Source organism: Denticeps clupeoides, chromosome 12, assembly GCF_900700375.1.
Source record: "Denticeps clupeoides chromosome 12, fDenClu1.1, whole genome shotgun sequence".
Taxonomy (NCBI): Eukaryota; Metazoa; Chordata; class Actinopteri; order Clupeiformes; family Denticipitidae; genus Denticeps; species Denticeps clupeoides.
In genome coordinates this window covers 11,565,161-11,591,262 of record NC_041718.1, presented here as the reverse complement: position 1 = coordinate 11,591,262, position 26,102 = coordinate 11,565,161, and the positions used below count along the sequence as shown (strand labels likewise).

The window sequence follows — 26,102 nt, the reverse complement described above, 5'->3', positions numbered from 1 at the left end:
GGCTTTCCTGCCATGTTTCCACATGATGTCAAGTTCTGAGTCCTTACCTTAAAGCCAATCTTCTGGTCCTCACAGAGCTGTGAGCAGCCACTGAGTTTGCTGTTCAGACACTCATTGATAAAGCAGTTGAGCTCATCTGAGCCATCACCGCAGTCGTCATTGCGGTCACACAGCAGCGTCTCGTTCACGCAGTTTCCATTCCCACATGCGTATGATGTATCATTGCATTGTTTCTCTAAACCAAGAACATTAACAAGTTGAACAGTGACTATATACAATATGCTCAACATTTCTGTCATACTAAAGATTTACCTGGTCCATTGCATCGTGGGTTCTTGGGAGCCTCGTCTGATTGGTCATGGCAGTCAAACTCGCCATCACACTCCCATGAAGTCTGAATAAGGCAGCGGCCATTAGCACAGCGGAACTCATTGGGCTTACAGGTGGGATATTCTGAAAGGGTTTGAAATGGAAATATATCAGCCTACATCAAACAGCAAGTGAAAAAAATGTTCATGGTTCCCCTTATTTCTATAAAATAAAGCAGAAAGCACACACTTAACTTGTGCTCGTCATGAGGAAATTTCCATACCAATCTACAAACTATTGTAAAAACTATATGGACCTGCTATTTTAGTATATGGAGAATTTCCACATCACCTGATATCGGATGAGACTATATTGCAGTTTAAGACCACACAACACTAGATTTAATAAACATTTACATGTTACATATGCCACTTTTACTACTGTAGGCTTTTACTACATAGCCCCGCCCTGGCTAAGTCCCTGCCTACAGTGTCCTGGGATGGACACCGGCAGTTGTGACCCTGAGCAGGATTAAGAGGCTATGGAAAGTGTGCGAATCCCTTTATAAGATGATAAAAAAAATATTGTAGTTTCAATGTTTTAACTTGATTTAAAATGTTGACTGAAATTATGACTAAAAATATGTGGGTCAATTTAACGTAACTTTTTTGTGACGGAAGGGTTATGGGGCATTTAAATGCTCTTATCTGTAATATTCCTTTGAGTTTTATCAAACTGTGAAGATGGCACTCTAACTGCTATTATATGGCATTACTTGTTTAGCCATAGCAAAGCAATCAATCCTTGACTAAGCCACTAAGCTAATTCATTGTTTTCTACAACACAGTAAGTCTTTGCTTCTTTGTTCACGTAAATCGAAGCCCGGCTCAGCTTCAGTGTCATTACAGTGTCAACTTATGTTTTGCCAATTTTATGGACATTATGACTAACAAATGTAAATCATGTTCAAACAGCACAGGGCCAAACAACTTTGATGTACATCTGAGTTCAGCTGAGGAAAGGACTAATGTTTCTACAATTCCTGGGAAAAAATACAGTTTACCACAAGCTCCTTTCAACAAATGAACTGACATTTGCCTGACCTTAACCCTACAGAGATAGCATTTTTTCTGAATGCCGCATAACATGCTCAACAATATACTTTTTTACAGTGCAGAAAGCTGCCGTAAAGTAAACAAGGAGACAAAATGAAGGAATTAATAGAGTGCAGAGTACAGGGCCTCACCGCACTCCAGAGACTCGTCCGAACCATCTCCGCAGTCGTTGTCATGGTCACACATGAAGTGGCGTGGGATGCACTGCTTGTTCTGGCACATGAACTCGGTCGGCTCACACGTGTTGTTGAACACTAATAGAGGGCAGAGGGTGAGTGAGTGACTGGATAGAAATGAACGGAAACATGAAGCTGTACGTAAATGTATCATAAATGCACCACTACTGCAAACGATAATGGAAGATGGTGAAAACTAATTATTAAATTTTTTTTTCTTATCAGAAGATCTAAAAACCTAAATAATGTAGTAATTGTTTCAAAATGATCTTAACAAAGATGCAAAGTCTTTTATACTAAAGCTAAATTGTCATTTAGTGAATAAACTGAAGAAAAACTAAATAAACAACTTTGAGTGACTACCACTAATCTACTATCACTACAACATAATGCTCTTACAGTCTCCAAGCATTATTACACTTGTCTTGTACAGCATAACCCTTTAAACTGTACTCAGACTCACCACAGCCAGCCAGCACACTCTCATCAGCTCCATCAGGGCAGTCTTTATCTCCGTCACACAGCCAGCGTCGGGAGATGCACTTATTAGTGCCGGGACACGGGAAGGCCTCAGGGCTGCATGTGTTGTTCTCTGTCAGGATGGAAGACCGGCATTAGGAGGTCGGAAGAGGTTAAAGCAGAAGAAAGCAACAAACAGGTTAATAGAAACCTCCCTGTTTGAACATAACGTACATAATTGCCTGTGTATATGAAATCAGTAGTGCTGAACAAAGCACTACTGCATATATCTGCATATATCTTCAGACTAAACTGATCACAAAACTAAACTGATCACATCATATGATGTGAAATGTACATAAATGTACTCAAAAGCCCACATCAGAATCTACCAGACTTACTGCAAAGGCTGCCTTCATCAGATCCATCACCGCAGTCATCAGCTCCGTCACACAACCAGCTACTGGTGATGCAGCGGTGGTTGGCACACTCAAAATAAGAGGGACCACAAGACTTATCTAAATAACAAATGCATCCAGACAAGAAAAAGAAGAGAATGATTACAAGTGCTGAGCATTTATTTGCAGTTTGGTCTGTCTAAATATTGAACTATATTATATGCTGGTAGTAGACTACTGGGAAAGACACTCGCCTGTAAACCAGACCACAATATCACAGGTTCAAAACCCAAACCCTCCCAGTGTGTCATTGAGAAAGACACTTAACCCTGAGTGTCTCCAGGGAGACTGTCCCTGTAATTACTGATTGTAAGTTGCTCTGGATAAGGGCGGCTGATAAAAAAATAAAAACCAAAACAAAGTATATGCATGATGATAACATAGTCCTGCCTTATAAAGGCACTATGAATTTTATATTTGCAGAAATGGCTGTATTGGGTGAAGGCAGCTCGCAACTCACCGCAGTTTGCCTCGTCTGCGCCATTTTCACAGTCATTCTCTTTATCACAAGTCCAGGTCATAGGAATACAGGGGCCATTTGGACATGCAAAGAAATTAGATTGGCAGCTGTCCTTCTTCTTATCTGAGGGACAGGATGGAAATGGGAGAACAGGAAGAGGATAGCTGAGTGGCAAATAAATAAAACCATAAAGTGAAGATCAGGCTCAGTAAAATTAGATTAAATCGACATTAAAAACATATCAAAACACAATCACAATGTTATACAATCATAATGACATATAGTGAGCCTACACTTTGTATAATGTGTATTATGTATTAACATGTAGATATATAATGATGGTACCAGGGCAGTTCCTTTCATCAGAAAAGTCACCGCAGTCGTTGGATCCATCACACAACCAGGAGGGGGCATAACAGAGAGTAGTGAACTCGCATCGCTGGTAGGTCACACCCTTCACGCCCAGTCGGAAGTAGCTTGAACAGTCAGTGGCAGCTGAGGAGGAATCAGCTTCAGTAATTCAGAGACCAGCAGGAAGAGTAATTCGAGTTTCTAACTCACAGTGCTAACTAGCACCAAAACAGCAATGTACACTTATTGAAGGTGTGAATCGCATCACAATGGGTGGCACCAACATTTATGCACATTCTATACATAACACTAGCTGAATTTCAAGGAATATGTTCACCTGCTTTACCAGCTGTGATTAATACGGTATGGGTTTTTGTTGTTGGGATATCTAAACAAATTAAATCTTTATTATAACTTTGTCGCCTTTGCAAAGTACCATGCAAATAGCATGAAAAAAATTGTTTGTATCTTTCATCCTCAATGAATAAATATTGTCTTCTAAAACCACAAATAAATGACTACAAACTGCTAGGAACAAGCCTCACCAGGAGATAATCAGGAAGAGCAGTCAGAAAAGCTAAAATAAGACACTCACTGCAGTTGAGCTCATCAGACGCATCTTCACAGTCCACATTCTGATTACAGCGGCTGGTGTTGGAGATGCAGCGTCCATCTTTACACTGGAACTGGTCAGCAGTGCACAGTGTGGCTATGGCCACATGGCCAGAGATTACACAAACACTCAGACAAAAACACTCAGATGCAGTGAGAATAGCAGAGTGTTTTCGGCAGCGTGTGTGCTTACCGTTGCAGAAGAGCTCATCAGAGTTGTCTCCACAATCGTCACGGCCATTGCACCAGGAGGAATGCATGACACAGCGGGTATTCACACACTTCCTGTAGCCCTTCTTGCACACACGGTTAGCTGAGGGGGAAGAGGAAGGACACAATCACAGTGATTACATCCACTGGGCATATGCAAACACTCAATAGAGATAAAACCACAACCGCACACACTTACAGCAGTAGGACTGTTTCTCGTCTGACTTGTCCTTGCAGTGAGCCTTTCCGTCACAGGTCTGTGTGTAGTTGATACAGTCGCCGTTGCCACACTCAAACTCATCTACGCGGCTGCAGGTGGCATTCAGAGCTGGAAAACACGATACAGGGTTTTAAAGCATCTGCTTTAAAGAACAAGAATTACAGCATTATAGACAAGTGCTTCCACATTATTCACACAAACACATGTTTCCAATTCTTTGTTTCAATTAATTTCATTTATTGACCCCATGCCTCAGCTCACCAACACAGGCATTGTCCTCCTGCAGTTTCCTGTCTCCACGGCAGCTACAGTTGACTCGTCCCTCAGAGGAGAGCAGACAGAGGTCTTGACAGCCCCCATTATTCACCCTGCATGGAGAGAACTCACCTATGCAAACACACACAGATGAAATTAGTTTTGACACAAATGTGCACACACAGCGTCCATGTGCGCGCATATATATATGTGTGTGTGTGTGTGTGTGTGTGTGTGTGTGTGCATGCATGGATGGATGTATAGCTAGCCGAATAGCACTGTAGGGGGCGAGAACGAGTCTTCGAACTGTGAAATTACCACATCAAACGTCACGTGGTAACATGGATGCAGCTATTTAACTGAATAAACAGTTGGTAAACACAAGTACATCTTATTGAACATCATTTATTTTCATCACCAATTATCATAGTAGAACAGCTTCTTTGTGATGCAGTTTGTGATGCATTTTGGAAACAGGAGATGAGCCCCTGGTCTAATTGAGAAACCCGTTCTCAAAGACTTACTTTAAGTCATTATTTGGGTAGCACACATATTCTGAATGCCTTTGGCTGAATTCAAATGAGCCATTTTAATCTATATTAATTTTGTTTACTCTAGATTAATCTAGATTAATTCCAAGATTACAGTGAGATTAATCTAGATTAAGAAAATTAATCTATACCCACCTCTAATTAATATATATATACACACACACACACACACACACACGTAAATACTTAAACACAGTCAGTTAAATAAGTATTTCCTATGTTAAATGTTTTGAATGTTTCATAGCATATTTACGTATTAAAAAATCTCAGGATGGCTGGCCCCAAACATCTAGTATTAAAAATCCATATTTTAGCTCACCAGTAGAACCCAGTGTATTTATTTGCAATAAAAAGTATAATGACAGTCAGTACTCTGATGTACTGTGAAAATCATGGTTGGGGGATGTGAAAGTTTGCTCTGACATTTAAAAAAGTTCTCTTCATCATAGACACACACACACCTGACACTTAACACAGTGCTCCTTCAGCCTGCGCCTAATCCAAACTGACACCTCGCAAATGGGATTTTGGTGTGGTGGGCACAGAAATATACACCCTCTCTCTCTGTCATGCGTTCTCTCTTCACACTCCCGGTCTCTCTGAAAACTGGGTCAAATTAAAGCGTGAGAGAGAACGCAGGAGGCATATTTCTAGAAGGGGAGCTGTACCTGGAACAAAGAAATCGCCTGCTAATGTAGGGTGAAGACGGCACGGCAGCCTATCAAAATGACATTCTCACTGGTCCGACCTGAATCTGAACAGGATTATCTGAAATGATTTGGCGGTTGATGACGGGGTTTCTTCTGTCTCCGTTAGTTCCCACTAAGGGGGCTATTTTCGAACTGGTGCCAGGCATGACTATACACGCGAACCACGGTTCTTGTTTGCCAGCATAAGGTCAATGGCGTCCTCAGGAGTTAAAAAAAAGGAATAGATAAAAGAAATATGAACCATGTGCAAGGAATATATTGATGTGCACAGGTTTTATTCTTCCAGAATGAGGAAGTATTGTCCCTGAGAGCTGTCAATCATTGGCCATCTACCATTTTTATAAAAAAAAACATTAAATTATCAAGTTGTGGGTCACAGAAATAACAACACGGCAACAAAAAGGCTAATTAGTTTGTCTTCAAGAAGATAAAAGACGAAAGAAGTGCTTGTTGATTTATCGATTTATGTAAATCCTGAGGACGCCTGGCCTTACATTGAGACCCATGCTTATAATTTACAACAGATAGCAGTACATCCCAACGTGCCAAAACACACCGACTGCAAGTGCAAAGAGAACGTCTGGTGGTTGGGGTTGTGTGTGAAGGTGTGAGAGCCACTGATTGAGTTTAAGATGCTTTGGGTCTCAGAGGTCCCTCACAGCTCTGTCACACTTCAGAATTAGTGTTGTCACATAATTACACAGTCTAGCTGCTGGGAGACCCATAAACACACCAACACTTCTGCAGACACACGCTGGCTACCTTGATCCAGAGGTGTGAGCGATTGTAAACACACACATACACACCATTGCATTCAGCTTTAAGACTTCTTTACCATCTGAAAACACAGTGGACCCAACCTCTGTGTAACCAAACTCACAGCTATTGGTGTCATTGGCCACAGCAACGATGCCCATTGGTTGTTGGGGTATGTCAGCACGCAGGACCTTCATGTCTCCTCCCACGTATTTGTCGGCTCGTAGTACTGCTCGACGCACCCAGTCAGTCCAGAAGATATAGTCCCCATACACCGCCAGGCCAAACGGGTGGACTGGCTCATTCTTCAACACCACCTGCACACAGCATATTCCCGGAGAGCTTAAAACTAACCCACATCTAAAGACACCCAAGTCTGTGACTTCCAGGGTACTTTCCAAAACGGGCAAAACCTAAAAGTGAGGGACTCACATAGCGGTGGCTGCCATCGTACTCGCAGCGCTCGATCTTGTCCAGCGTAGCGTCGCTGAAGTACAGTTTTTCAGCACGGTGGTCGATGGCCAGGCCATTGGGCGTGCGGATGTCATTGCCGATGATCACAAGCACATTAGAGCCTGACAGTGTAGCTCGCATTATACTGGGAGACTGCTCGTTCCAGTTAGTCCAGAACATCAGACTGTGGAGAGAACGAGACAAACAGGCAAATTACTGCTTATGAAAGACTGAATTCAAGGCTTTGTGATTATGATGTATATACACTGCAGGATCTTACTTCTGACACTCGTCAAGCACAAATGCCCGCGGGTGGTCGTCTCCCGACATGGTGACCACAACGTCGCGGTCAAATGCTCCATTGCGACTCTGGTCGACTGTATGGCGAGTGATGGTAGAGGTGGTGTAGCTTGTCCAGAACAGGGTATCCCACGCCCGGTGATATGCCAAGCCCTCCACTGACCCAACATCTATGACACAAACACACAAATTTATCAAATCATACAGCATTCATGGCTTTAAAGGTTTTCCATACTCTTCCTGCTGCTAAGTGGATTTATCATTATTATAAGCACGTCATTATAGCAGTCATTTAATGAAATAATTAAGCCACTAGGGATTGGTCATTAAGCGATATTATTACAGTTGAAGAGTGACTATGCTGAGTTTAGCCAGGAGGAATGCACCCATTCGCAGACGCCTGCGAGGACGTCATTAACAGTTGAACCGCACTTGCACAGAAGCGTGTTAAGCAACTCGCACATTTGTCTGATCCATTTTGCAGCATTGTGATAGGATTCCTTTCTTTCCAACCACCACCGCATCTCATTTCACAGCTCTTGAGATGAACAAGGGGAGTTTAAAATCAGCGAGTGTGCGGAGAGCATGGCGTTCTTCCAGATTACAGATTAAATGCTGGAGGCAGCAACGGGGCCAGCCATCACCGCTCACCTCCCACTCTCTGCTCGCAGGGCCGGCGGCCAAGACTGTGAGACTCCGCTGGGCCTGTTTACCCTTTCACTCAGCTAATGAGGAGACTCTGGACTTCTGCAACCAATCTCTGTTCTTTACAGGGCCGACACTCTGTCCACATGCACAACAGTTTCTCACGCATGACAGATACACCAGAGAGAACGAGCGCTAGGAACGTTTCAGGATGAGTCAGGGTGGTGAGTTCGAAATATATGGTTTAATCTCTTCATCTGTTTCCAATACATCATCCATTCCCCTGAATGACATGTCCGTCTAGCCTGGATTTGTGTTGGCTTTTCCTGTGACTGGTACCAAAAGCCCTTATCTCTGGTAGCTTCCTCCTCTATTTTGTGGAGCCTGTCTTTCTCTGGCCATGGCCAGACATTTGTGGGTAACAGCGGGACGCTTATGAGTTTCCAGTGCCCCACTGTCCTGAGGTGTTTCATAAATGTGTGCATACACACAGAGACAAAGCAGATTTATGACTTTTTATTGTTAGCCAAGATCTGGATTTTACTTCTCAGGGCAATGGTCAAAGATTAGCCTAGTTGTTCATGCAGTGCGAGTGTGTGTGTGTGTGTGTGTGTGTGTGTGTGTGTGTGTGTATTTGTGCGTGTGCACAATGTGGTAGAAGTGCATAATAGTAAGTTTATATACACACACTTACAGAATGATTGGCTTTTAAAGGCTCTTAGAGGAATCCGACGTAAGGCACTCTTATGTAAACAACATTAAAAACTCAATCAGACTAAATGCAGGGCGGAAATATTGTCTCTGATTTAGGACAGAATAAAATCAACTACCAATTTGGAGGAAATGCGTTTAAACTGTGGAAATGGACTATAAGACTCGTTCCAATATAAAGCAAAGAGGAAACAGGAACATTTGCCCTGACCGAACATTTCCTCTGTGTAAACTCCCTCCCACTCACAGCAGTCAGCTCCTGCGGATGGACCCCGCTGCCGTGGCGAATGGTCCAGAGTTCACCAGATGCAGGATCACGGTCGCCTTGCTTGGTCTTCCTGCCGCTATGACCATGGCATACCCACATAATAACTGACTGATGATCCTGGCAGGGTGGAAGACCGTTCGCTCCTCACCCAAGCTTGCAGCTTTGCGATGCTGGACTGACTACTGAAACGGACGGACTCTGGCTCTGATCAGCCATGGGACAGGAATGATTTGTTTCTCCGGATACTTCAAATCAAGGACACAACACTGCATGCTGTGAGGTGGTGAGAATTTCTACCACCGAAGCCACTTTCCAGAAGGATTATTTGAAACTGTGGTTGGAATACCCTTCAAAGCCGTTGTGAACGCAGCCTTGATGCGGAAGGACTACACATTACAACCAGACAGGACATGAATCCAGATCCCTCCATTAATGGAGGGATCCATCATTACTCATTAATGATTATCTTGTAGCGTAAACACAGCGTTATCAGTTCTGGCTTTACAGCGGGAGTAAAAATTGATTAGTGGGCGTGTGTTGGTATGCTACTGAGATTTTTGCATCCGAACCTACAGACGCCGCTTAGACGTGCTCCTGAGCCAACGCAATAGTCAAAGGACTCCACTGCCTTGTAAGTGGGTATATATGCTGAAACTTGTAAAACCTCAACCTGCAAACATTAATCTAAGTTTACGGGACCGAAACTTAGGCAACGGTTTAGACTGTGACACCGACAGAGACGATTAAAGACTTCAAGGCAGCAGGTGCAACCAGCATGAGTCAGTGGCTTCCGTTCAACACGAAATAGACGTGAAGATGACGCCTGGACTAGTCCAGCTCAAAGGACCAAGGTACCATCTACGAGTGTGTTAGCCAGGTCTTCATGGATAACAGCTCCGACTTGCAAGGCAACTGCTCCGGACAAAATTCTGGGGTGGTGGCACAGGTGCTTGTGCCCATTCTGGACACTGCGATACTGGTGACGGGAATTCTGGGACATTCTCTGGTCATCTTTATTTTGCGCAGGAAGCGGAGGCGTGCAGGAAACCACGGGACGGCAAGTGCGACCGTGACTGGGAAAACGTGGCAGGCGACTGCCCAGGGGACGGACACACTTCTGCTCTCTTTAAGTGCAGCGGACCTCATTCTCCTGGCTTGCCTGCCCTTCCACACTGTAGCCATCGCCACAGGTCACTGGCCATTCGGCAGTGTGATGTGTAAGTTCATGGGATTTATGGGAGCAGTCTGCACGTCAGCTTGCGCCTTCACATTAGCTGCCCTAGCTACGGCGCGCTACCTCATCGTAGTGCAGCCGACTCGGGCATACCGCTGGCGTAAGGATGCCCGTCTGACCCTGGCTACGGCTGCACTCTGGTTACCAGGACTAATCCTTGCGGCTCCTCAGTTTGCTTGGCGCACCCTGGAATCGGGGTCTGTCCTCCAGCGCGAGACCCACAAAGACCTTGTCTGCTTTAACTTTTTGTCCCACAAGGACCAGTTGGCTTATGGGGTGTGCCACTTCCTGCTGGCTTTTGTGCTACCACTTTTGGTGATCCTGTTGGCTTATGGTAGGATCTACTGCTTCCTGAAGGAAACCCGGCAAAGCAGAGAGCCGGGACAGGCTGCAGACCGCCTTGAGCGCTACCAGAACAAGGTGACCCAAACATCAGCTCTACTGGTGCTTGCCTTTGCCCTGTGCTGGCTGCCATCTTACGCCTTTATGTTTACCCAACTGGCATCAGCAGCCACCATCATGGGGACCTCACCACGATATGGAGGATTTGCTACTTTTGCTAGGGTCATGGCCACCATTTCTCCAGTGGCCAATCCCATCCTTTATTGCTTCATGTCCCAAAAATTCAGAAGGCAACTGAGTGAGATGGGAAGGAAGAGCTGTAAAGACATATGTCATTGACCAATACCTGCAATTCCAAAAAGTCTAGGTGTTACTGCACACTCCTGTCTTGTGGAAATCCAAGTTCAACCTCTATTCTATTATGCATCCAACATGGCATGAAATGTAGTGTACTACTTACTTATAAAGGTTTTGTATTGGCCTGATATATTACTTGCACAGATATCCCATCTGTTGTCATTAAACAGGAATAGATTCAAGTTCTTGTGATTCCAGATTTGTCTGTTTTAGTCAACGTAAGCAAAGCAAGAAAGACTGTTGTTTGCAATGTGCATTTGGGCAAACATTGGCTGAGATGAGAGAATAACCAGTCTAATTTCCTGCTGGCCTTGACTTCAGAGATTATCCCTTTCTGCATTTGTTCTGTTCTGCATTTTTATTGTTTGTGTAGCTTATAAAGATGTCTGTCAGTCTAAGAAAAATTGAGGCTTTATGGTGTGAGAAAGCCACATACATTCATCAGTCCAAAGTAAAATAAAAAGCAGATGGTAATGGTACGGCTTTCCACAATAGCAGACACGCTATTGAATCACCCGATACTGAATCATCAGACATTTGGACAAGGTCAAAACAGAACAATTGGTAAATGTAGTCAGGAAAAAAACAATAGGGTAAAAGAGCTAAAAAAAAAAAAAAAAAAAAAAAATGATGAAGAGGGAAAAGGAAACTCACTGTCCACCACAGTCTTGCGGTCAGACCCATCGTCGTTGATTTGCTGGATGTTGCCGAAGTGGATATCACTGTAGAATATACGGTTGGCACCCTTACCGCCCCCACCACGGTAGTCAAAGGTGAGAGCAATAACATTCTTCATGTGGTCGGGGTCCTCAAACGGTTTTATGGGTGCATTGAGGTTGTTCTCATCAGACAAATGCACACTCTTTAATATGGTCCGTTCTGAATAGAGCAGGTAGCCATCGTAGTCACGGCAGCCACGCCCATCCTCGGCAAGCATACCATGGGCACAGGCACAAGTGCGCTGGTTGCTGCCGCGGAAAAGGCACAGCTGCTGGCATCCTCCATTGTTGTCCTTACAGACGTTGGTCCCTGTAAATTGGAGATCTCTCAGTACCATCCTGTGCCATATAATCATTCATTGTAATTTTTTTATGTGGTCACATAAGGATATGTACCCTGCTGTCTGGCACGATTGAAAACCTTGATGTCTTTAAGCTGAACACCGATGCCAGTTCTGAGGGCCACAGAGTCTGTGGCGTTGTCTTTATTTCCCCTCTTGATAGAACCATTTGCATGAGTCCTGAAAGGCAAGTGGACATAAAGCTCTAATTCATCAACACAAAAATAATAAAGTCTGCTTATTCAGCACATACAAAAGGAATAACTTTAATTGGTTTTAATTTCACCATAGTAAATAGTGGTAATGCAGGGAGCTCAGCATAAAATTGCAGCTAAATGAACATAAAAACTCAGACCTGTCACTCCAGTATATGTAGTTCTCAAACACAGACACTGAGAACATGTCCATGTTGTTGGAGTTGAGCACCACCTCTCGGTTCTCCCCAGTCTCCAGGTTAATGCGCTCTATCTTATCTGTGCGAGCGTCACACCAGTACAACATGCCACCCTGCCAATCCAAACACATCACACATCACAAACTCATTACAGATGCAGTATTCGGGATTATCAGGACAAAACACAAATAGCAAGTGAGTGATTGTGAGTGTTTGCATGGATGCATAAGCACCTGATAATCAATGGAGATGCCGTTGGGCCAGCTGATGCTAACGTTGACCAACACCGCTCTCTGGGAACCGTCTAGCCGAGACCTCTCAATGCGCGGGTACTGCCCCCATTCTGTCCAGAATAGGTACCTGTCAACACACAAATATATACACAGAAAACAGTCAGGCAAAAGGAGGAGCAAACAAATAAATAAATATCAAAGAGCGATATTCTAATCCGAAAGAGTCTCACCCTTTCTCTGGGTGCACAGTGATGGCTCGGGGCTTGTCCAGTCCCTGTGAGATGACTACATAGCGGAAGGAGCCATTGAGTCTGGCCACTTCAATCACATCAAAGCCTTGATCTGTCCAATAAATGTTCCCTGTGGGCAGAGGAAAAGCAATCTCTAATTTAAATGCTACCTGTGGGATTAGAGAAAGTGACATACATTACACATGCACCATTGTCACACTTCAGACACACCTGCAATCCAGTCCACAGCAATGCCCTCTACCCGGCCAATGCCATTGGTCACCACGTCCTCTCTCCATGTCTGGTCACGCTTGGCTCTGCTGATTGTGCTCAGTCCCATATCCACCCAGTAGATGGTGTCGTTGTCTATAATGACAAATAAGGATTTTTGCACCAATATACATCTGCAGCAGAAAAAAAAAACCCACTAATGTAAGCTGTGTTTGTGTATTGCACTTACCTGCATGGAAGTCAATCCCCACAGCCAATGAGGTTCCTGATACGGGCACAAGTGCATCAGATTTGTCCGCAGGATCCAATGGAATTCCACGGATGCCCTCATGCACAGAGTACAGCAAGAAGGAGCCAACACCTACAGGCAGGTCAAAATACTTTTTCAGGTTTCAAACTATTTTTACAGTCAGGCACAATTTGTTCTATGATTTGTTCAGTTAATTGGGAATGCACAATTAATATCTGATTAAAGCCATGGCATCCCTGTATGTTGTATCGATTTATGAACCTGTGCATGTTTTCGTGTGTGTAATTGGCCAGCATGTAGTGTATGTTTCTCACCTTCGCACGATTGCTGTCCACTCCTCAGGCTATATCCAGCAGTGCACATGCAGGCTCTGGTGGTGGCAGAGGTGGGAAGGCACAGCTGGGAACAGTCGCCATTGTTCTTACTGCACATGTTAGTACCTGAGCAGAACAAACACATTCACGGTTTGGCACCAGAACTAAGCAGCTTTCTCATATCAATATGTATACATTTACTTATTTACTTATAAAACAGCACACACCTGTCTGCACACTTTCGTTGTAGACCTTCATGTGCATCATGGGAGAGGTGCTGTTCCTCAGAACCTTCCAGTTCCCTCCATCGCTCTTATCACATGTTCCAATCTGATCCGTGCCCTGATCTGCCCACCACAGCTTATCACCTAGGCAAAGAGAATTGCCTCAGCTAATCACCATAACTCCAAATAATCTTCCTGAATTTACACAGGAAGTGCAATTCTCTACATTCTCTAGAAACTATGCATCTAACCACTTGTAAATCCCACTTATACAGGGTCAGGAGGCATGCACATATTGCAGTCTATAGCCGAGCATTACCCATGATAGCCAGGGCAGAGGCCTTGTTGAGTTTGCCCTTGGAGCCTTCCAGGACCTCTAGCCCAGAACCATCCAGTTTGCAGCGGTTAATGGTGCTGTTGCCTGAGCTGATCCAGTACAGGTGCCCAGTGACAAAGTCAATGGACAAACCTACAGAACCACACACAGTTGTCAAGGGTTTTATTACATTATGGTAATATTTATACAAACATAAGTTATTTAAACAAACACTACTATTTGTATAAAATTAATACATATTGGGCTAAAAAAAATAAAATAAAGATCTACCTACTTAACACTAGAGGGACAGAAAAGATAAAGATGCACACTCACCCACAGGTGCCTTCTGATTGGTGAAGAGGACACTGCGGTTGCTTCCATCTGTATTTGCCATGCTGATATTGTCTCCATCAGTCCAATAAAGCTTTCTGAGGGACAGATAGAAAAAGTTTTTTTGGCTTTGAGACACCTTAATAGAGAACTATCAGCTGTTTGGTACAAGTGACTCTCAATTGGTGTGTATCTTATTACATTTACTGGAATAAGACACACAGAATGAAGGTAGAATGTGTCTTATAATTATCATCTTCTTGCTCAATTCATCGGTGGCTGGTTGCCCCTAGTAACATGGGCTGCAAGAGATTGGAGAAGAGAAATAGAGCCCGGCAGAGACAGAGGTGATTGCTTTCAGTAGTCCCTGGTTCAAGTTCAACAGCAGTCTTCATTGCAACTGGTTCTAGTTGGTTTCACAACCCCACAGGTGCAGAAATAGCTCCAGACAAGGCCAGGTCCAACGCATTATTGCACACCCTGCTTCCAATGCCTGAGGCAGCTGGCACAGGTACTGTAGCCCCACATGGGATTTGTTATGTCTGGGTGATTTCACTTGGGTGTACAGCTGTTAACCATGGTATTTGTGTGGTTATGTATATGACTCAGGGCATGACAGACAGAAGTACATATTTACACATCATGTCCATTCATTTGAGTCTTGTGTATCTAACCTATCCCGCAATTTCCAATGTATTCATGAGTGTAAATGGGTGTGCTACATCAATGTGGGTGGTGGCATTTAAAGTGTTTTAAAGTCATTTACCCCCCTGAATCTGTTTGCCCATTAGCCCAAAATAGCATTCCTGGTATGAACAAGCCTGTGTTTGTGTACAGCTTTGTGCAACCATCTGCTTCCCATTTTCTCTTGCCAACAAAACCCAAACCGGAAACATTTGTGGGGTAAAGTATTTGTTGAGATTTCAAAAAATATTGCAAGAGGCTTTTCTTGGAAATATCCTTGTGAAGATAACCTAACAACAACAGAACACAGGAAGACAGAGAGAGAGGGAAAAAACGTGTGTACACGTGCACCTGCCACTCACCCCAGTATCGGGTGGAGTACTAGACAGTGAGGCTTGTCAAGCCCCTGGATCACTGCGTTCTTGAAGGAACCATCTAGACGGGCTACATTTATCTGCTTCTTGTTGGCGTCATAGCTGGTCCAGAAGAGGTTTCGCGAGACCCAGTCAACCGCCAACCCATGGGCATTAGGCAGATCTGATCATGCAATCACATCAAGAGGGGAGGGGACACAATACTGAGAAGTTACTAAAGATCATAAGCTCAATTCAGCCCATACATTACTAATGAAAACTACACTGTGTGAATCCTGGACAGAAGGTTTTATACCAAAGCATCCTACCAGACCAACATAAAGCCTTTGTTAAATAGTTAGTTCATGCTTCATGTCATGTCATCCAAGCTCTTACCTGCAGAAACTACTGTCTCGACGCCTGTCCCATTGATGAAGGCGCGTTTGATGGTCTGCGTTCGGACATCAGACCAGTAAATACGCTGCTCCAAAGCGTCATAGTCCACCACAGTCACGTTATCAATGTCAGGGACGGTGAAGGAGATGATGTAGTTGTAGTAAGGGTTGTAAATGTCAACACCGCGGATCTCAATCTGGCGTGCGTATAGCAGAAATTGCCGGGACTCTGGAGGGGAAACCCCACAGACATCCCACATTGTGACGCACTGATATAGCAACGCATTTCCAACAGACTGGGATGACCATACATCACATTCACATGCTACAGGTTTTGAAAGTTATTACTTTCGTGTGGTACCCAATTGAAAGCAGTCTAATTCAGATCCGCATTTAGAATGATCCATGCAGACAAGATTTATGCAAGCCATGTAAGTTCTGTGTGTGGTTTTTTCCATGCTCAATATGAATGCTGTGTTTTGTAACACTGCCCCTTTCACATATTACATAATGTCACATAACAGATACGTGACTGTTGCCTAGGCAACAGTGGCCTACCATAGCAGGTGTGGTTGTCCACGCTGAGCCGCATGAGGTGGGGACAGGCACAGGAGAAGGTCTGATTGTAGTTAATCAGGCAGAGATGTGAGCACGGACCCAGGCCACCGTTACCAGCACACGGGTTAGGAGCTGAAAGAGGAACAGACAGAAATATGAGTACAAACATAACCTAAAACTCACAGACACACACTGGCATAATAGATTCTCTTTCTAGTCTTTTCTGCACAATTACTTCTCTTCTTATTGTATTGAAAATCAAACAAACCGAGGGAGGAATAGATGGGGGTGGTGGTAGGATTTATTTGATGATTTGATGGGGGTGATGGTAGGATTTATTTGATGATAAGCAAAATGGACAGCTGAAGTATGCTGGCAACATCTCCACTTCACCACTCACCCTCATTCTACATCTCCGAACAGCTGCCTAATGTCATCACACACACAGCGAGGTGCACACACAAACAAGCATAAACACTGGTGACAGCTTGGACCCCTCATTGGTCACTTTTGTCACATCTTGCAGAATGAGCTGTCAATCAGCACAGGCCCCAGCTGAATTACTCATAACCCCACCTCCCAGCACACAGGCTGAGAGTTAGATAAGCACTACCCTGGTAAGGAGTCCACAGAGAAGGACATTTCATCAACACTGACATTCATGGAACCACAAGGCAGAACACCAGTCCATCACAGTGCTGCCTCCAGTTATTTTCATTTAATGAATTGAGTTTCGCTCTGTTCCTTGCTGAAAACTGAACTGAAACGGAATTAAAACCACACTAACGGAAATGCACTGAACAGAACTGGTATGTCAGCACTTTGTGGACTGAGGTCAGCTCCAGGCAACAGATCTGTGAACCTTGACCTTAGACCCTTCAGGCTAAAATCCCATGTTGTTTTTCTGACAGCGAGGCAATGTTGGGTTGAGCTATACATCTGTAACAGCTAGCAGAGGTCAAGATCCTGGGGTGCTGTGTTTGTTCTAGTTTGTTTAAAGAAACAGCAAATAGAAAAAAAAATAAAAATTTTATGTACATATGTAAATGTATTTCTGCATGCCCCATTAATTACTATAAAAACACTAACACATGCCCTCTCAGTGTAATACCTTTACAAAGATTTGACAGTGAATAATTAACTTGCTTGTGCGCAAAAAAATAATGCACGTCCCTTCAAGTACTTGTTAAGCATGTGGATTTCTTACCCTGGGGTTGTCTGGAGGGGTGGTAGACCTGCAGGTCAAATGGTTGTGTGTTGGTCCTCTGGACCACAGTCACATTGTTGCCGGTCCACTTGTTGGCCTTGGCCAATGTGTTTGTGCGCCAGTCTGTCCAGTAAACCTCTCCCCCATACATGGTGACGGCGAAGGGGTGTGACAGATATTCATGTCCCCTCAGAACCTCGATTAGCCCCGAACCATCATATTTTGCAGAGTAAATGGCATCGGACCTGGGAAATTTCACATGGTTGAGTATTTCTGATTTAATGGTTCCCATTAACCAAACGTTTTCATGAGACGAATGGACTGAATAGCAGCCGTTATGTGGCTATTAGCCCTCTGGTGCTGACCTGGCATCAATCCAAAGAATACGACGCTCCAGGTAGTCCACAGTGAGGCCATTGGGCCAGCCTCCGTTTCCAGTCTCCTTGTGGACATAGCGCCTGCCCTCTCCACTCATAGAGGCTGCCTCTATCCGAGGCAGGCTGGCGTCCCAGTCGGTCCAGAACAGAATGCTGTGGCGAGAGAGAGCAATATTTCCACACTGAGCCAGGAATAGTGCAGCAATGCTGTCACCACAGTGAAATATCCATGGTCACCCATGTAATAACACCATTCTGATTACATCAATAAATGGAGTCATGAAGGTAAAATCAGACAATATATGTTAAGTAATATATGAATCAGTCATTCATGGCAATTCTAAAATTCAGGGAATGAATCACATTCTGCACATTCCATGCAAACAGTGCATACCCTTCTCGGGGGTCGAGTGCGATGGCACGTGGGTGCTCCACCTCCCCTGCCAGCAGCGTGGTCCTCATTGTCCCATCCAGCTTTGCCACCTCAATCTGATCTAGGTTGCTTTCCACCCAGTAGATATTCCCGGCAATCCAGTCCACCGCCAGGCCCTCTGGAGTGGCCAGACCATACTGAATGACCACGTCAAAACTGGTGAGAGCTGGGAATCAACAAGAGGTAGGAGATGTGTGCTGAAAACTAAAATCAATTAACTGTACCTCCTCTATACACTTGTTTTAGTTTTAAACTTCTACTTGAGTATGCAGACTGCACAGCTTCTTATGCATTGATTGTCTGATTTGGGCCTCATTAATTTATGCAAACATTTCTTAACAGGGTAATTATAAAATCTCGTACTGCTTGACAGGTAATTTTCCATTGAATTGTTATGTGTCTGAGAAGACAAGTCATACATCAACCTGTCAAAAAGCTAAAAGGCTTTTTAAAACTTCTGAACTCGGGGTGATTATTTGCATGTCTTATCTACTAAATCATTCAGCAGTGCTTTAATTAGGCTGCTTGTTAGTGCAAACTTCAAGCCCCCCATTACACACCTGGACACTACTCCAGACTTGTTTTTTTAAAAAGTGTGCAAATGCAAGAGAAAAAAAAAATTCTGTTTTTCCATCCTCTTCTTTCCTGTCTCCTCTCACCCCATCATTTCTCCATCCAACGACCCTAATCACAAAATGGACTAATCACCCCAAACTGCTTATTATCTTGACTGCCCGAGAACACAGACACACACCCATGTGCACACACTCACACACAGTCATTAGACTCTTTCAGTAATGAGAGGGCACAGTTGGTTCATTCTGATTGTTTTATCCTTCTGAAAGTAGTCCTGCAGTTTTGACTGATTGCTTTTGCCTTTCAGAAAGTTGTCTTGTGTTCTGGAGATCGATTACTTTTGCATTGTTTATGGTAGAGGAAGCAGATGTTTCTGAAAAATAACCACCTGCCCCACTGAGGTTTTCTCAATACAAAAATGTATTACCCAGAATTCCTTCTGCCAAGTTGATTTGTATGAGAAACAGCAGGCTATTTGGCCGCTTTCTTTTTCTTTTCAGATGCACTGTTTAACAAAGGCCTTGCTTATTTTAGCACATTGTGTATTGTGTCCAGTTTTTTTTTCATCTGCATTAAGAGTTGGTCATGGGAATATTACATCATTACATGTGCAGTTTTTACTGATAAAACAATATTATAGCAGTAATATAAGAACAGTCACTGTCACTAGATGTCATCTTTTGATGTCACATTTCACAATTTTAGTAGGTAGTGTTACAACTGCGAGTCAGTGAATTCTACTCTCTTACAAAACAGAAAGACAGTTTGTTTTACTTCTAAAAGGGTAGACTAATAATCTCACCACCATTGTCGGACAGCTTTCCGCGGTAGATCTTGTCCTCCACCACATCGGTCCAGTAGAGGGTGCTCTCATTGAGGTGGAAGTCCAGGGCGATGGTGTTGCGCAAGCCAGGCACAAGTACGCTGAACTCCCCCTTATGCAGGTCAATGCGTCGGATCTCATGGCGGTTGGAGAAGATAATGAACGGCTTGAATGGGTCTAGGAGGAAAACGTGGGCCCAAAGAACACATATGAAGTAGCTTGTAGTATTAGGGCAGCCTAGGATGCTACAATCTACAAGCTAAGCTACCCAACCATAAAGACCATTCTTATTGTACTCATAAGCAAAAAAATGGAACCCTAAGCTGCTACAAGGGAACTTCAATTATTGAATGGAATAATGAGCAACAGGTCAGAATAACTTTTGTCATCTTTAAAGAACTAAAGCATAGACAATCCATGACAAACATTATAATATTTCTCCTGCTCTTCCCCTCCCCTCTTCTTTTCTTCCATGGCTCAGATGTCAGGTCCTTCACCATTCAGTCTGGTGCTGGGTTGATGTGACCGCTGAAACCATTCACTTTCCTGCCAAAGACAATACCCTGCATTTCCTGTTCCTTCAAGATAGACATCCCACACAAACCTCGATCTCAAACCACACCACTTCCTGCCAAGCAGTTCCCCAAACCCCCACCTTATTCTGTCTTCACCCTCCTACTCTCATTCCTGGTGGAAAACCACCTCCTCTCCAGCATAAATAAATACGAAATTCAAAATGCTGACTCACTGCGCGTACAAACAGGTCAGAGTCTTCCCGTCAGCGAGCAGGACGATTTAAATTCAGCCGGCCTCTGATCCCGCTGCCTCAAACCTCATCTGTGAACCCATTTTCACTCTCCTGTTGGCTGATTGTGACTTCACTGGAAGTGATGGCTGAGGAAAAGCTCTGTTTGCAGTCAGACTCAAATTTCTAGTGCACATTTCTAGTGCTCATCCCTTATTTGCCACTTCTTGCCACGTTTTCTTTGTCAAGGCACACAGCGGTACACTGAGTGCATTGTAGTCCCCACTCTTTTCTACCAGATTTCTTTTCTGAACTTCTCCTATCTTTCCTTCTGTTTGTTCTTCTTCACCGAACTTTTCAACTGTCAGTCTCCGCCATATTTTTAGGCCCATTCTCCCCCGTTCTAATTTATCCACAGGCTCGCATTAGGTTTGTGTACACATACATACATAGTGAATCTAAAAATTCCATACAAAACGGTCAATTGTTTTGCTTAAATATCCTTCAGTAATGCACAGTTGCAATGTGCAGTCACAATTGATTTCACGATTCACAAGAATTCAAGGGTGCAGGAATGACGTTCATTACAACAATATAAAACCAAACTATAAAGAACACCATTTTGCTGTACTCACGGTCTCATGGGGTGTACGCTTCCAAATGTAGTGGGCATAATGTGACTTGTATGCAGTATAAAGTGTGGACTCCTCACCTGTGCTCCTGCAGCTCTCCATGTCCGGTTCCAGCTCCCAGCCCTCGTAGCAGGAGCATTTCACGTTGAACTTGTCCTGCTCACATCGCTGGCTACACTTTAGGTGCTTGGCGCAGAAGCCCTGGATCTGGCAGGTCTTGTTGTCAGCACCCAGCTCCATGCCCAGCGGGCAAGAGCACAAGATGCCTTCCCCGGGTGCCACCGTGCAGTTATGGCTGCAGCCACCATTATACAGCTGACACAGGTCTAAGAGGCAGGGGAGATAATGGCAAGCAAGAGAATGGTTTAACGAATGGGGCAAATTGTCATTTTTAACATAGTTTTTCCTTTTATGGACTTACCACAAAGCTTCTCATCTGACCCATCAGGACAGTCCACTGTGCCATCACACAGCTTCTCATTAGGCAGGCAGATGCTGGTGTCATTGGCACACACCCGGTGGGACATCTTACACCTCAGCTCCTCGCAGTTGTCCTCATCGGAGTTGTCTTCACAGTCGCTGTCACCGTCACACACCCAGGCCTTGCTGATGCACCGTGCTAGGGTAAAAAGGTTAAAGATGCAAGCAAGAAATACACTGAGTACATATTTTCAGTTGGTGCTATTTCAAGGGTTTCTCCAACTGGTTTGAAGATGGATTTCTCTTGCTCATCTGTTGCTAGATTTCTAAAGTGAAGAGCATGTTGTAACTAAGAACTTAGTAAATATTTACCAACTATTATGGATACATTTCCCATTTTAACTAACTGCTGGCAGGGCAGACAGAGTCTACATGGTAAGTTAATTTCTCTATTACTTTTTCAGTCATTCATTATTTATTGGAGTAAATTTTTATTTTATGGGGTAAATTTTTAACCTTTAAAAATGTAACCTAATCTAATCTTTCAGATCTAACTAAAGAGAGAAATCTCTCTCTACCGTTCTGTCACCCCACTCCCTGCCTCCTCACCAGAGTCCCGACAGCCGAACTTCACAGCTGGGTCACACATGTGCGTCACACCTTCGCAGTTCTTCTCATCACTTAGGTCCATACAATCGGTGTCACCATCACATCGCCAGCGCATGGGGATGCACAGGCCATCCATCCTGCACTGGAACTCATCAGTGTGGCACCCGCCTGGAGGGCGAGTGGCTGGGAGGAGGAGGAGGGGAGAGAATGAAAACTTATATCTATATAGCACAAACATAAGCTGGACAAACATTCAATTGGTTTGTACAAGATCCAGTGCAGATGGAATTAATTCTGATGTTGTTCCCTTTTTGGCTGTATATGAGCATGAGAAAACATCACTGAGCCACTCATTGGCAAAGAGAACCAATAATTGGTTCAAGATTTTGCTGTGCAGGATATTTATGAGAGTCTTCACTTCACAAGTGATCCAGCTTTTCCACAATACAGGTGACATGTCTCATTCCCACCCAATCAATCATTCTTGATTGGTCAGATCCCTCTCCTGATTCATTCACGGTATTCTCGACTTTCTTCCGCATTAATGTTCCACATTAATACTTGTTTTGCCAAACACTTCATTTTGATCAATACTTCCACGTGTTGGTGCTCCGTAAAGATTAATACTTGTTTTGCGAAACATTAAAAAAAATTTAAAATACACATGAAGGATTTTGGTGTTCTTCTAACCACATTACTTTGCTTTATTTTATCCTAATGTTGATCTAATGATGATCATACAACTTGCTTTGGCAATGATTAGTTACACATCTTTCACTTCTTAATGCTGATCTTAATAACATATTATATGTTAATATATATTATAATGGTTTGAAATTATTTATGAATTTTTACATCCTGCAACACCTTGACCATCTAGAAACTTATGCCAGAATCCTGTTTGAGGACATAGGTTCTACTTTCCACAACATTGTGCCAAATCATGTCTCCTCCAAATTCTCCCAGCTCAACGCTCAAGCTCAATCTACTACTTCTCAGTGGATCACCAGTTTCCTGACAGCAAGTAAGGCTGGGTGAGATCCCTTCTGAAACAGTACTGGTGCCCCTAAAGAATGTGTCCTCACTGCTCTTCTCCTTCTACACCAATGACTGCACCTCCAGGAACTCTAAGCTGTAAAACTCGGGAATTTTGCAGATGACACCACCATCCTTGGACTCATTCAGGGTGGTGACAACCTGGAGCTGAACAAACTCAAGACTGAAGAGATGACAGTGGACAACCTCACCATATCAGACAGCTCAGTGTTTTCTGTGGAGACCTTCAAGTTCCTGGGTAGTACTATCTCCCAGGCTGATTCTGGTTTGCTCACTATTCTCATCCTCTTGAGTGCCACCTTTGGTACAATGTCACAACATCCTATCTATTTGGCCACACTCCCTTCATTCAAATCAAACCATCCCATCCTTCCGCTGTTATTTCAGGTGATTTCAGGGCTCTGTTCTAGAACCCCTCTTTTTTAATACTTCTCCTTGGCAATATTTTTTGCAAGTTTTCACTGCTATGCAGATGTCACCCAGCTCTCCCTTAGCAGTAAACCCTCTTCCAATCTCCCACCTTCCTCTCTTACTGACTCCTTGACAGAAATAAAAAAAAAAAATGGTTTTCATCAAGCAGTGATCAACAGAAATCCTACTTTTTGGAACTAAATCAATATTATCCAAACATGATGACAGTACTTCAATTGATATTGATAATTGTTTCATCTGCCCCTCTCAGCAGGTTAAGAGCCTGGGTGTCATCCTCGACATTACCCGGTCTGTAAATTACCATCTCTGTAATATAAATCTCCTCCATCCCTCCCTCACTACCACCATCCTGGTTCACAGTCTTGTCATTTCCTGTCTGGATTATTATAACTCCCTACTTTATGGTCTACCTCACAGAACAGCATTCAAGCTTCAAATGGTTCAGAATTCAGCCACCCGCATCATTACTAGAACTCCTTCTATGCCTCATATAACTCCTGTTTTGCAGCAACTCCAATGGCTCCCAGTTAAGTTGAAATCAAAATTATTTTGTTAGCGTTTAAAGCCATTCATGCCCTTGCCCATCCATATCCGCGTGACCTTCTCCAGGTTGCAATTCCCTCTTGTACCCTCAGATCATCCTCTTTTATTCATTTGAATGTCCCTCCCAACTTACCACTATGAGAGAGAGCTTGTTTTTTTTATTAAAAAAAAATTATGATCTGAAGGTTGACATCAGTTCCCATCACTGGACACTGTGGGACAAAGCATCCACTCCCATGCAAACAGTAAATCTCTCCTTGAGAGCACCATGGTGTGGCGTGATCACACGATCACCTCCATGAATTTCCCTGCCTGGCCCTTACAAGCCCTCTGCTGATTCCACCCGATAGTCATTTACTGGAACTCTAATATGCTCCCTCAATACAACATCATAATACATGACTGGATTGCAATAACCTTTCCTGGATGAATGTTGCTGAACTCAGAGTAATTATCTGCTGACCAAAAGAGGATGGGTTCCCCTTTCTGATACTTGGTTCCTCTCAAGGTTTCTCCTTTTTCAGGGAGTTTATCCTAGTCACTGTTGCCTTTGGCTTACTCATTTGAGGCCTTGGCCACTATTCTGATTTAACACTGACCGCCTTATCAATGTAAGGAATTTATGTGACACTGACCAATAAAGTCGCAAAACAGACATGTTGACAGTATTAGGCAGAATGAAACATGGTCAATGGAAGTCTTGCAGGCCTGGGAGCATCCCCAGGATAGCCATAGGGAAAATACATACCCTGGTTGGTGCAGTTGGCATGGGTTTCATCACTGTAGTCACCACAGTCATTGTCTCCATCGCATGTCCAGTAGTCGGGGATACAGCGGCCGCTGTTGCACTTAAATTGCGTGCTGGAGCAGGAGTGGCTGCAGCCTGCCTCATCGCTGTTATCTCCACAGTCGTTATCTGTAATAGTGTGCAGGGTCAGGTACATACACACAAAGAAACACAAACACTCATGCACACACAAAAACAGATCCTCAACAATCTCCAATTTTTGAATTGGACATCCATTCTGAGTTTGAGGAGGATTAACAACAGTTAGACAGAATATCAGTTATCCTCCTTCGTATGTGAGCTCAACACCACCACACAAACACAAACACACAGTGCATGATGATACAGCAAAAACACACTGAAAATGGGAATGAAAAAAAGGATCACAGAAACTGCATAGATCAGACCATGCACCATGAGTGGGAGGGACCTGTCAGTGAAACGGCAGGATTGGCAACTAGCAGAGCTTTTGACCAAAGCCATTTGGCTGTGACAGCAGTAATTCATCACTGTCATACCATGTGAAGAGGTGAGGGAGCAGTTAGTGCAGAAGTGCTGTTAGACCACACTGATCATCTTATTTTCAAGGACCAAAAATATTTCAAAGATGGGCCTGCGCTGTAACCCCATCCAAATCAATTATTTTACACAATAGACAGAATGACATTAATATAAGGAAAATGCTGATAATATCAGATTAAAGATGCTGATACAAGCAGAGCCAACACCTTTGCTCAATCATTAAAGCCAAACTGCCCTCTGTAAAGTAGCCAGTGGTATCCCTGCCCAGTAAGGCGTAGAAATGTGTTAAAGTATAATAACATGGTTATTATGGTGCATGTTGATCTATGCACTAACCAGTCGGGATTGGACAATTCAACTCATCAGAGCCGTCCCCACAATCCTTTTCTGCAACACAGAACCAATCGGAGAGA

The 26,102-nt window shown here is 43.7% G+C and overlaps 1 protein-coding gene across 2 annotated transcripts in view; it reads right to left on the bottom strand.

Annotated features, from left to right (window-relative positions):
- The window catches only part of lrp1aa (low density lipoprotein receptor-related protein 1Aa), a 100,696-nt gene that overhangs the window by 17,378 nt on the left and 57,216 nt on the right, over positions 1-26,102 (bottom strand). For both annotated transcript variants that reach the window (XM_028998440.1, XM_028998441.1), the window contains exons 20-55: positions 25,129-25,296; positions 22,350-22,532; positions 21,742-21,939; positions 21,401-21,646; positions 19,923-20,120; positions 18,506-18,710; positions 18,100-18,264; positions 17,735-17,979; positions 16,528-16,659; positions 15,971-16,198; positions 15,584-15,758; positions 14,541-14,635; positions 14,208-14,357; positions 13,892-14,032; positions 13,665-13,790; positions 13,330-13,461; positions 13,101-13,235; positions 12,870-12,999; positions 12,640-12,766; positions 12,368-12,519; positions 12,068-12,192; positions 11,607-11,981; positions 7,376-7,565; positions 7,075-7,279; positions 6,767-6,959; positions 4,632-4,757; positions 4,350-4,478; positions 4,134-4,253; positions 3,924-4,037; positions 3,323-3,472; positions 2,978-3,100; positions 2,461-2,577; positions 2,064-2,192; positions 1,556-1,678; positions 313-453; positions 48-235 (exon numbers count right to left, since the gene is read on the bottom strand). In XM_028998440.1, the coding sequence (XP_028854273.1) occupies positions 48-235; positions 313-453; positions 1,556-1,678; positions 2,064-2,192; positions 2,461-2,577; positions 2,978-3,100; positions 3,323-3,472; positions 3,924-4,037; positions 4,134-4,253; positions 4,350-4,478; positions 4,632-4,757; positions 6,767-6,959; positions 7,075-7,279; positions 7,376-7,565; positions 11,607-11,981; positions 12,068-12,192; positions 12,368-12,519; positions 12,640-12,766; positions 12,870-12,999; positions 13,101-13,235; positions 13,330-13,461; positions 13,665-13,790; positions 13,892-14,032; positions 14,208-14,357; positions 14,541-14,635; positions 15,584-15,758; positions 15,971-16,198; positions 16,528-16,659; positions 17,735-17,979; positions 18,100-18,264; positions 18,506-18,710; positions 19,923-20,120; positions 21,401-21,646; positions 21,742-21,939; positions 22,350-22,532; positions 25,129-25,296 (5,879 nt within the window). The remainder of the gene's footprint in view (positions 1-47; positions 236-312; positions 454-1,555; positions 1,679-2,063; positions 2,193-2,460; positions 2,578-2,977; positions 3,101-3,322; positions 3,473-3,923; positions 4,038-4,133; positions 4,254-4,349; positions 4,479-4,631; positions 4,758-6,766; positions 6,960-7,074; positions 7,280-7,375; positions 7,566-11,606; positions 11,982-12,067; positions 12,193-12,367; positions 12,520-12,639; positions 12,767-12,869; positions 13,000-13,100; positions 13,236-13,329; positions 13,462-13,664; positions 13,791-13,891; positions 14,033-14,207; positions 14,358-14,540; positions 14,636-15,583; positions 15,759-15,970; positions 16,199-16,527; positions 16,660-17,734; positions 17,980-18,099; positions 18,265-18,505; positions 18,711-19,922; positions 20,121-21,400; positions 21,647-21,741; positions 21,940-22,349; positions 22,533-25,128; positions 25,297-26,102) is intronic.